The 12552-nt window shown below is 46.0% G+C and overlaps 1 protein-coding gene across 2 annotated transcripts in view; it reads right to left on the bottom strand.

Annotated features, from left to right (window-relative positions):
- The window catches only part of LOC132461979 (short transient receptor potential channel 4-like), a 25303-nt gene extending 12983 nt beyond the window's left edge, over positions 1–12320 (bottom strand). The window contains exons 1-5 of one of the 2 annotated variants that reach the window (XM_060057516.1): positions 11545–12320; positions 9512–9742; positions 8707–8925; positions 1934–2074; positions 1236–1412 (exon numbers count right to left, since the gene is read on the bottom strand). In XM_060057516.1, coding sequence (XP_059913499.1) covers positions 1236–1412; positions 1934–2074; positions 8707–8925; positions 9512–9670 — 696 coding nt within the window. In that variant the 5' untranslated portion in view covers positions 9671–9742; positions 11545–12320. The remainder of the gene's footprint in view (positions 1–1235; positions 1413–1933; positions 2075–8706; positions 8926–9511; positions 9743–11544) is intronic. The other variant, XM_060057517.1, reaches the window with a different exon arrangement.
- Positions 12321–12552: the final 232 nt, after the last annotated feature.

Raw genomic sequence — 12552 nt, 5'->3', positions numbered from 1 at the left:
CTGTCTACCAGCCCCGGGCTGACAACGGGGCTGCCATGGGTTTGTGGCCTCAAATCGGACTCCCGCTCCGTTTGTATCAAGTAGGCTTGGCCTATGTGACGTATGGGCTCCGGCTTCCGTGTCTGTCTTAAAGATGCTGCCTTCTGTGGCTGGTGTAGTTATTGCAGCTTTTATGTTGGTCCTGCTCCCCTTATGGCTATGTATAGTAATTACAGCTTATATGTTTGATCCTGTTCCCATGTGGCTACGTGGAGGTAATGCAGCTTATATGTTCGATCCTGCTTCCTTGTGGCTATGTGGGGGTAGCTTATGTGCTTAAAATACGTAATACCCCCCCCTGTCGAGAACGGCAAAATGTCGGAAAATAATTTACACATCTTCATTGTAAGATCCCCTCTCAGGGGGCCTACGAAACCTCTCAGCCCCAGGGCCCAATGGCAGGTTAATGCAGGCCTGGGTACAACCTCCACCAACAGACCTTTCCTCAAAGGTCAACAATCACATTGGACATTGTTGGTTGTCTAACGAATAAGCTAACAGTTAGCTAATTTTGATGAGCTAACTCTCCCATTCCGTAATTGAGAAGGAACGTAAGAGCTGTAAACATCTTTAAATAAATACACTCTCTTAACCGCTTGGAATGAGGTTTCTCGATCCTGCGCCAGCCCGTGACACTGCCTGCCTTCCCTCCGTCTGGGTAGTCATTTGTGGAACACCAGCGTTGATTTACCGTTCCTGTCTGAGCCTGTGTTCTTTAACAGTTCCCTGGTAGTGTTCGGTTCCTTTTGTTCCTGTTAACTATCTTGTGTTTATTGTATTTCTTTTGGATCCTAATACAGTAATAATTAAAAAAAAATCTCTCAGACTTGGTTCAACCACTGCTCCATGTCTCTGACAATAAGGACAGTGCAACTTATCAAGTAGAAATCCAAAAAAAAAAAAAATGCTCCTCAATCAGATCAACAGATCAGCCAAAAAGGTTAATTAATAAGTAATTACTAAGTAAATAGAGAACATACATATCTAGCATTGTGACTCAGTTAAAAGCACCCCTAATTTACAAGTAACAGGGCAGTACAGATTTAGAAATGGCTTGTAATGGCTAATCCCCCTCACACGCGGTGGTAAAGTAGAGCCCCTTTACGTCTCTGATACTAGTGGTCCGGCATGACCTTCTGTCCCATGCGTTCCTTCAGGTACCATAGCGGTACCCCACCAACCCCTGGGTACCCCACCTTGGAGAGCTCCTGCAGTTCCCAGCTCAGCCTGAAGGCGGTGAGGAAGGGGTCCTCACTGGACAGGGCGATCAGCGACGGGCTGGACAGAGCCCGGTAGATGTTGAGGCGGGAGCGAGAGTGTCGCAGGCTGTCCACGTCGGAGCTCGACACGCACTCCACGCAGTTACAGCGTACCTGCAGCGCCAAACACAAGGCAAACACAAGTCTGCTACGTGCCAAGGTGCCAAGGTGCCAAGGTGCCAAGGTAAGACCTAGCAGGAGAAATGGGTCATGGGAGGGGAGGGGAGAGGAGACACAGAGACTCTGAGGGGGCAGGACGCGGTGGTGGTGGTGAGGGTGTGCTGGGTACCACTGCCAAGGTCCAAAGTGTTTTTGGAAGAGTGCGAGAGAAAGATGCCGAACCAATTACATCTATCCGAAGTCGCTTCGGTTAAAAGTGTCTGCTACATTACTAAATAAATATGAATATTAAACAATACAAGTACCGCAAAACACTTGGCAATGCACTTGTAATGCACTTGCAAACCACTTGGCAGGCTACAATATCCAATTATTTTACAACAAACACATTTTTTTAGATCAGCATGCTATATTGCTAGAGCACTCCACCACCCTCCCCCCCTGAGGCTCATGAACCTGTTGTCCTGTACGATTGGCCAGGTGGGATCAGGAGTGACAGCTGAGAGACGGCCCACCTCGTGAGGCTGGGGCACGGACACGCCCTTCTGCACCAGCAGCTTGATGATCTCGTAGTTGTTGGTGTGAGCGGCCAGAATGATTGGAGTGATGTCAGGAGTGAAGTCAGAGAACTGCTTGTCCAATAGGATGGGAGGAACCTGCACAGAGCGGAAAAGAGACCAATATGCTCAATGTAATAAAGTGTGTTGGAAGATGAAAACTCATAATATCCATTATCGTTTGTCGTTACGATCTTGCAATCAAATATCGTACAAATGTTCTTGTTGTTATCTTGTTGTAATGCTTAATTGAGATTGTCTTTCATTTCAGACTTAATATTTTGTATTGACTGTTCACATTGCAGTTATGTGGCCAGATATCAGATGTCTGTCGAATCAAGTACCAGATATCAAAGAGTCCCAAATCGGATTTCAGAAGATCAGATTCCATGTGATAGAAAAAAAAAACTGTTCACAAAATCGAATGATCACTGCAATTTGAACGGGACCTTTGTTCAAACGAAGTTGTCTCCATCGAAACACCACTACTGCCTCAAAGACTTGCCTTCCCAGGCCGTCCTATTGCTAGCTATAAGCTAGTAACTTGTGTCAAGGGGAAAGAGTCCCAGCGAGGCGTCAGACACTGTACACACAGTGTCTGTTCACTGTCGGACACACAGCTCACAACATAGCCAGCGTTGTCACGCTGGTTACTCCGCTTTCACAGAGAGCGGACACTGCGTTTCATGTTCTACACAACTCAGTACTGGGTCCTTTTACAGGCAAATGGAACCACACACAAACAGCTAACAATGCAGCCCTCAACTAACAAGATACCCTTCCAAATCATCAACGTTGGATAAAATATTACAAGGAAGAGAATCATGTACTCTCATACAACAAACTCTGCAGCAAAACACATTTTTTTTACATCAGTATTACAATCGTCATGCACTGCATGTGTTTCCGTGTGAGAGTTGGGTAAGCAACGCAGTAGGCATGGCCAACACAAGGTAGCAAGCCAGCATTGCGAGCAGACAGCTGGTCATTAGAAACCTCAGACAACAACAGAATCTCAGGCTGCTGCTCCTTCCTGCCCGGACCCGAGCCAATCAATCCTTCACGTGTCTCAGGGCTGCGCTTTGGTTTTTCGGAAGCAAAAGCGAGATGCATGTTTCAAGGGATTTCATGCGTGCTTATTATCCTGGCAAGGAAACTCACTTCACATTTGCCTCTTATCATGGAGAAGCCCTAAGCCTCCTTGTGTGGCCCTGCAGGGAGCAGACCGCGGGGGGAATAAGGTCGGCTCTTTGAGCTCACTGGTCACAAGGGGAACCCTATGGCCTCTTCCTTTTCCTTTAAATTAAGCCCTTCTTTATCTGATTCCCCAGACAGCCAGCGAGCAGACAGAGAGCGAGGGATACTGAATAGGGACAGAGAGGAATGGGAGGATGGGGCCAGGGCTACATGAGACGTTTACATCATTAAAGAGAGCAGCGCTGGTGAAAGTTAATGTGATGAATGAACCGATAGCCTACTGAGCCCTACACCGCAGGGGGGGGAGAGGGCCTCTTTGATTGGTTGTATGTAGTGGTCCGTCTTTGAGGAAACCGTGTTTTCCCTTTTTTCACTTTTTACATTTGATCAGTTTTTTAATCGAGGTGGAGAGTTTGAGAATCTTTGATCTATGCTTTACTATAAACATGCATCATTTCTTGCCTGTGATGATACCCAGATGTATTTGGTGGAGTGATAGTGAATTCCAATACATAAACTAGCCTCTAAAGGCTGTCATGTATAGTATACAAGTTCATTGATTGGTAATGAGTACAAAAATTTGTCTAGGTAACACTTTATAATAAAGTTGAGTCATAAGTCATTTATAAGACGTTAGTAACTGATGAACTAATCATTAACAAAACATTGAATATGCATTTTCAGATGATCAATTTATGTAAAAAGGTACCTAATTTTACCAACAGGTGAACAATCGTATGTTATGTAGGTAAATGTGTAGGTCATCGTTAACTAAAGATTTACAGATGACATGACTGAACGTTACTCTAAGGTGTTACCATAATATGAATATTCAACACACCTCAAATCCTCCAACCATTCCTCAAATATTTAAAAACCATCATACATTTCAGGTTCATAATTTAGCGTTCAATCGGAAACCCACTGCAGAAACACTGCACCTGACTAACTCTTCTAGAAAATAAAAAAAAGGCTTAGACTCTTTCCACCATTTCTTTGACTGTATTTAGCCCCAATCAGTATCCCGGTCGGTCGCCGATCTCTCCTTGAGGTGGACGTAGCCCTCAGTGGCTGGAGCTAGTCCTTAGCTCGCCGTTTGGGAACAGAAGGAACATGAAATAGTGGACTTCAAACGGCGTCGCCCTTCAGCGGATACGGCGCAGGGCTCTTCGGCGGGGGTTGTAGAGGAGATACGGTAATGGAGAATCCAAACAGAATCATCGCCCACTCATCCCTGTAATGTGTATTTGTGGTTTCCCACCGCACGGTGGAAGTGAGGCGTCCCTTTCTGCATATTGATTAATGGATTAGCATACGTCCACGGCGATGGGACTTGAGGGGCTGGTTCCATTCTCTCACCATCCTCATCTTTTTAAGTCCTGGCGTTGAAGCTGTGGAAATATTTTTTATGCCCCTTATTAAGTGACCTATTTAAAAAAATAAATGGTCTGTCAAAGCTCTGTAAGTTTTGCGGTTTCGATTAAATTTAATTGCCGCATATGCGGTTGTTATCCAAACACTTCATCTTCCCATCGTTCCAGCAGCTTCCCAGGTCCATTTTATCGGTGCACTCCCTTAGGTGGGTCACTGTGTGGGATCTTCCACTACCCTGACTTTTCTTTTTCAACTATATCCCTTTGAAGCCTCTTTAGAAAAGCACAAACGGAGATCAATGGCCAATTTTTTGTTCCCTTGTTTTTTGATGTCTGTGAAACATTGTTGAGGTATGGTCATTTTTTCTTGGTGAGATGCCCCTTTATATCTCGGAAAATGAGTGAAAATAACCGACACTTGTACTCCTCAAAGCCACACACTTTGGGAACGTGTAACCAGGGTACTAAGATAAGGCTTGGCGAGGATTGAACCACTTCTAAGCAAGCTGATTACAGAAGGAAGAAAGGGAAAGGGAAACTGAAAGAGAAAACGTAAAAATCACTTCAGAGTAACAGCCTTACGTTTCCCTCAAATATCCGTAATGTGTTTAGTTGATTACATCGATCCCGGACGAAAATAGAACCCTTGCAGTTAAATGTTCCACTGGAAGACGTCTACATATATAAACTTCCATCTACTTCCATCACGCAAGACAAATAAGCAGGCAAGTCTATTGGGGGGGACCCATTGAGACAGCTAACCTAATGGCCATTTCCAGCAGCGCCTGGAATAAATGGGATAATTCATCTTGGGTGTAGAGACTGGTAAGAGATGAGATGCACCATTCCCCCGTCCCCCCCCCCGTCCCGGACAGCCTTTTAATAGAACCAATGAGCCGTCCTTTACCAAGATACAGGGCTTCTTCCCTGCTCTGCCCTGCAGTGTGGACACAAAGGCACGATGCTCCTGGCTCGCTGGGGGGGGGAACACTTACTGGCTAGACCATTAAGGTAAAGAGCATGGCCGTCAGGTGATGGATGCTACAGCATTTGACTTGTTGCGCAGAATTATCCACCAACTGCACGCTCATCTTATACTTACTATTGCCGTCTATAGACAATAAAGGAACAATATTTGTAGCAAATTTCTAGTATGCATCTCCGGTGTCTCTCTCCTCACTGCTGTTTGTTGGTTGTGTGTTTGTTTGTTTGTTTCCTTCCCAACGTTTTCTCTTATGCTTGCCGTCTTGGCGTTGAGTTGGCCAAAGATATGCCGGTTCATACGTTTGAGCGGGAAAGTGGATATGATGAGTACTTCTTCATCGTACAGGTGATGCAACACACTTTCTCCAGTGCTTGTAGGAGGATGGACTGTTTTAATAACAACGCTCCATAGAATCCACTATTTGTTCTTAGAACACTTAAGACAACAGACCCCAGCTGACCTCCGTCCCCTTGTCATCATTTTCCAACTCAAAGGACTGCAACAGTGTTTTGAAACCAAAAGAAAAAAAAATAGCTTCATACATAGGGGCAAGCCTAGGAGATATATATACAAGATAATACCATTTTGATACCACATTCTGAGGCGGTTTGCTACCTTGCACTGCTCCTGTCCGTTTCGATCAGCAGCGGTATAGGTAATGTCCTCATCCACTTTGGCTCCACCTCAGTGATGGGTTTCGAATGGTGAATCAGACATTAGACCTGTGTACCAGCAGGACTTGCAAGCACAGAAGCTCACACGACCGCAAGACCATGAAGGAAAGCATTCCAAAGATAAACCTCTTAGAAACAAATTTGCAAAACGATTAAGTATTTGTGGTTTCATGTCCAAATATAGCACCTCCTGAAATAACCTAAAGCCTAAATCTGAATACCCTATATAGTAAAGGCATTGTTTTTAATGAGATTTTATAGGCTATATACTGTATATATATACACAGTATATAGCCTATAAAATCCCATTAAAAGCAATGCCTTTACTTTCAGCTTCACACTTGGTCAGTGCATTAGCAAGTCTGAGGGGGCAAGGGTACATCGACATTAAGCGTACATTAATGCTAATGACGGTTATTATTTTAAGCTATTTTATGCTCGCTGAGCACACAAAGCAAATTAAGGACCCAGTGCAGTGCTATAACGCCCGATGATGTTAGTTCCGTTGCTGGAGCAACATTGCATAGCGAGCACTTGTAGCATCATTGGATGTTACTTGAGCATAGCATAGCATAGCTAGCCACTGGTTAGCATAGTGATGGTTAGCATAGTGAGGCCACTGGTTAGCATAGCTACAGGTGCTATCTATGCTATGCTCCAGTAACAGAACCAGCACCATGCGAGGATCTAACAGCTACAGTTGCGATTTCACTCGGCCTCACTGATACTAAGAAAACCGTTGAGTAAATCTGTCCTCTCTCTTCTGGTGGGCCCAGGCTTTATTTAGTACAGCGTTGCCACTGGTTCGCACGTTTGAATGGCAGTGAGGGAGCTGGACGAGCACCAGCTGGCCATAACAGATACTTGCGACCGCGTGAATTCATTACACCAGGGAAAATGGGGCCGTTTTCTGAAGGGTCATTGAATGGTCGTCCTCAGCTGTAGCCAGGCTGCTATTTGCCTTCCAGTCGTTTTGAAGGCTAAACTACAGAAAAACCGGCAAGTAGATTTGAAGTGAGTATTTCTATGCATATTCAGAGCTCTAGAGTGCGTCTGGTCATCTTTCATGGGGGGCCTAATGGTATTTTGGACAGCGTTCGAACCTACGGGATTCGAGAGACGAATTTTGCCAACCCTCGACTATAAATAATAAACAAGCCTCGATGAAGGACAGAGCCCTTTGTCAACTTGCCGATCTACAGTTGCCGTGCTTCACTGAGTTCGAGTCATCATGGAACTGACCTGGAGGATGTTTATGTATGTCGTTTGATAGGTGCATCAAACAAGAGCAATGCGCTTTCATTTTCTATGAACTAAAAGGCCACACGGCAGAAACTGGGAGGCAGTTGAAAACCGATTCAACATAAAGGCATCGACAAATCTAAGCATGACCGAGTGTTTATTAAGATAAGCTGCCTTCATGTACACACCCCAGGTCACCCCTCAGCCCCCTGTAACAATTGCCTGCCCCTTTGTTTCTGCCAGAGTATTCACGCTCCGACTGTTTAAAGAAGAGGTGGGCTTATCCGTTCTGCAGTTTGCTAAACAATGGAGAGATTCAGAATCATAATCCAAGATGTTCCCAGCATCCCAACATGAGTCCCAGGAAAATCATGGTATCTGTGCATAAAAATGCACTGATCCTATTATTCATGACTGTCGTTAATAAATTATGCTTTTTGTCTTTTATTCAAAGAGTCCCAGCTGTGCAGCTGACTGTAGAGGCTGTGCTTTCATCTCATATGCTGACATTATAGATATTGATGTTTGTTTGATTAATCGTGTGATAGGCTGTCATCATAATGTAAAGGTCACATACATACATCTTTATGACTAAGGCCCCATATGGACTGAAATGAAGCTTGCTGTAATCAGGGGAAAAATCTCAAATGGGATCAACAGTCCCTGAATGTACAACAACATGTGACTAAAGGTTCATGTACCTTTGGTTCGGATGAAAGGCTTTGGTTTAAGGAATTCAAATCATATTCGGAAATAAGGTCCACTTCAGGCTTCCCTGGACCCCATGTTTCCCTGGTCCCCCAAGTGTCCCTGGTTCCATATGTTCCTCTTGTTCCTGGTCCCCCGGGCCGCCCAAAGTGCCCTGGTTCCCTGGTTCCCTGGTTACCGGGTTCCTTTATCTCTGGTCCCCTCGTCTTCTGGTCCCCCGGTCGCCTGTTTCCCTCAACCCCGGTTCCCTCATCCCTGGTCCTCCACTCCCCTGTCCCTGGTCCCCTGGTCCCCCTCACCCCCAGTCCCCACGCCCCTGTCCCTGGTCCCCTGGTCCCCCTCACCCCCAGTCCTCCACTCCCCTGTCCCTGGTCCCCTGGTCCCCCTCACCCCCAGTCCCCCTGTCCCTGGTCCCCTGGTCCCCCTCGCCCCCAGTCCCCCTGGTCCCTGGTCCCCTGGTCCCCCTCGCCCCCAGTCCCCGTGCCCCTGTCCCTGGTCCCCCTCACCCCCAGTCCCCCTGTCCCTGGTCCCTGGTCCCCTGGTCCCCAGTACCTGCATGCCGCCGCTGGGCTTCTTGTGGTTGAGCAGCAGCTCCACGGCGCCCACCACCTCCTTGCGGATGGCGTGCAGCAGGGCGTCGCCCACGTACACGTTGAAGCTCAGCACCAGCTCGATGATCTCCAGGTTCTCGTTCTCGATGGCGATCAGCAGCGCCGTGCGGCCCAGCGGGTCGATGCAGTTGATGTTGATCTTGAAGTAGATCTCTGCCTCCTTGGAGAACGGGTCAGAGGTCAAGTCTGTGAAGCCCTGGATCGCTCTTTCAACTCTTTAGACACTGCTGTCGATCCCTCGTAACTTGTTACACATCCAACCGTCCACCAGCCATTCGCAGATCCCTTGCGTTCAGCTACCCATTCCAGCATCCATTCACCAATCCATCCATTCAACCATTCACCAACCATCCATTCATTCATGTAACATTCCATCCATTCTTTGAATCACCAATCCTTATGTACGTTCATTCAACAATCCCTCTCTTCTTCCATACACCGATCCATTCATTCATCCATTCACCGATCCACGCATCCACCCGGTCCACTGACACAGCCCTCCATCCATCACCGTCTGAATCAGCTCCCTTCCAGCCAAAGAGCTACACATCCCCTTTCATCATTCTTTCATCTCTCCATGCCTCTTCTGGAGACCCATCCATCCATCCATCCATCCATCCATCCATCCATCCATCCATCCATCCATCCATCCATCCATCCATCCATCCATCCATCCATCCATCCATCCATCCATCCATCCATCCATCCACCCTTCCTTCTCCACCCATCCCTCGACGGTGCCGTACCTCCAGGGCCTGTTTGACGCTGGCGTAGTCGCCCTTCTCCACGGCGCCCAGGTAGGCCTTCTCCAGCGGGGACAGCTCCGACTCGGACCGCACTATCCGCAGGGGGATGCGGTCGCGGTACGAGGAGTTGTCGGTCCTCCGGTAGTACAGCTGGGACATCTCGTCTCCCCCTCAGCCCTCCTGGGCGCTGCTACCTCTGCACCTGCCGCCGCAAGGCAGGAGACCTGAAGCCTGGGGGGGGGGGGGGGGGTACGGGGAGGGGAAGGGGAAGGGGAAGGGGAAGGGGAAGGGGTGGAGGATAAGATAATTGCATTATACATTTGCTTTGAGTTCATTTTTTTTTTTTTTACAGATTTATTTCATGACATTTAAAGAAAAATGATTATTACATTTCGGAAAAGGAATTGAATTATAGTGACTTGAGGACAGCTGCATGCACTGCAGGGGGTCCAAAGAGTAAATGAAGTAGTCACTCGCTTGCTTGTTGCCAAAAGTGATTGCCTCCTAAATCTTCTTTCTTTCTTCTTTTCTTTACTAAATTGGGTAACCTCAGAATCCCATCCGCACTAATGTGTTTTCTTTTTCCTCACGTTACGTCTCATTTGATTTACACCAGCACTTGGCAATTTTTAATCATTCAGGGTTTCAACCACAAATATTAAGGGTTTAATTATATAGCTCGAGTGGGTGGGCCTTTACCGTCGAAACAGGACGAATTTAGCTCACTGTTATAGACTCCCTCACGGCAAGAGACTCAAGCATTGTCAATCTGGTGACACAAGCTGCTGTTTCTTGGCAGCGTTTGGGTTCGTGTCGTTTGCACACGTGATGTTTGCATTTTTTCCTGCCTGCCCTTTCGCTCCGTTTGCGTCTCATTCAGCATGACGAACCCAACACCGACGGAGACTCGAAAAAATATGAAATACTCCATGGGTACGATCTCACCAATTTTATTCATCGACTTAGATACAGATAAAATGGGTCATAAAAGGAGGCTTTGGGGAGATCCATGAGTATTAGGGTCATGTCATTTAATTAGCACTCTCTGGAATGGATTTGTAAGAAAAGGTTAGCGTTTGGTCATGAGGTGTTACTTCAGAATCTGTGGTTCTGCTGTGGTAAAATAATATATATATCTAAGATGGCTAGATACTATTCTAGGCATGGTGATGTCATGCATCACCAAAACGTCTCGTTATTGTGAGAAATTGTGAAAAATAACATATTCACTTTCTGTCTATAAAACATGTTTTTGTGTTTTCTTAAACCATGAGTGTTCACCGGTTATCATTTGTTAAGAGCGACATTTAAATCTCAACTTTGTATCACCAAAATATACAGCAAGACACACACAGCGCCGCACCACTGGCAGAGACTCATAAAAGATGCGCGGCCATAAATCCCACACACGGTCTGGAACCTCTCTTCCAGCTAGAGACCCTGCAGAGCGGTGACAAAAACAACGGCAGATATTCCCCAGTCTGCAGCGTGGACCGAGAAGCGGCTCAGACACTGTGGAGAAGGAAGGTGGAGTTGGAAGGTGGAGTATGACGGTGTAGTGTAGTAGGACGGTGTAGGTCCAGTAGGACTCAGTAGTGTGTAGGTGTAGTAGGATGGTGGAGTAGGACGGTGAAGCAGGCCAACACGCAGAAGTCTGCTGTTTATTTTCTGTCTACTTTATGCGACAACTGTTGGAGTAAACGGTGCTTGAAATCTCCCCGAAATAATCCACAATACAATGAAACGGTTTGGCGTTGACAGCGTGCATTCGACCTCATATTAGTTAGTATATCCTTGAGCATTACTGTCCCTACTTATTTGCTGGAGTAACGCTTCACTGTACCAAACAATTTGGTATAGGCGACAGTGAGCAAGCAGCCACACGCATTCCAACGCAGCGACGCGTAAAAATAGAAAATAGACTCGCTGAGCCACCAAACGAGGGATTCTCTTAGGTTGATACAAAAACAAAATGCAAGGAGGATACAGACCTCACACAAAGTACACATGTGAACAACTTGGATCTCACCTACCCAAATTGGAGACATAGAAGGTGTATCCGCGGCGCTCTGCGTTGCTAATCCGTTCGGTCCTGTGTTTTTTAGTTTGTATTTAGGATGTGTTTGTATCCATCATTAGTTCTTCTGTCATCCACTCCACGACAATGTTGGTCACGACCTCCATGCGGAATGAGGATATGGTGAAAAAAAACAACAGACTAGATAGTGGTCCGTTTTGTATTCAGCATCAACGCACAAACACACAAGAGGAAGGGATGAGAAATCAACTAAAAGTATAAGATCCCAACAGTGAATCTCCCAGACTAGACCGGTCTGCAACCTATTCCCCTCTTTTGGCTCTTTGGATCAGCAACCTGTTGGGAGTGAGCGCACAGCTCTAGTGAGGGCGATCAGTGCCAGCTGCGTGCGACTTGGTGATGTGCAGAGCGCGGGTGAGCAGTCTGACCGTGCGCACTTGGGGACGATGGAGACGCGAACACGATCCGCCAAACGCACGTAGGGTCGCGTGTGCGAAAACAGTTCCGCCCGATGAGGTCTGGGAAGCCAAACGTTTGAGGATGGATTAGTGGTTCGACTGCGGGATATCATGGTTTGTGTCCGGACTCACTGCATGAATGGATCTTGCGGTACTGCGTGCGCCCAAAAGAAAAACAGGAAACACAAACTCATAAAGGCGAGCCCCTGTTGCGATGATCAAGTAGCTGTTCGTTGTTTGTTCTCAGTTGGTTGAACTGTTCCTATTCAAGAATTATGCACAACTGTTGATTCGAAATTCTCTCTCTCTCTCTAGCTCTATGTATATATATATATATATATATATATATATATATATATATATATATATATATATATATATATATATATATATATATATATATGTATATATCTGATTGTGTGTATATATATATATATATATATATATATATACACACAATCAGATTTATTAATTATATAGCCTACTGCATGTGTTGATAAGCTCCGCTTATGTTGATTTTACCTTATTTTACGTTTATTTTACCA

Source organism: Gadus macrocephalus, chromosome 7, assembly GCF_031168955.1.
Source record: "Gadus macrocephalus chromosome 7, ASM3116895v1".
In the NCBI taxonomy this organism is placed as follows: Eukaryota; Metazoa; Chordata; class Actinopteri; order Gadiformes; family Gadidae; genus Gadus; species Gadus macrocephalus.
This window is presented reverse-complemented; position numbering and strand designations above follow the sequence as displayed.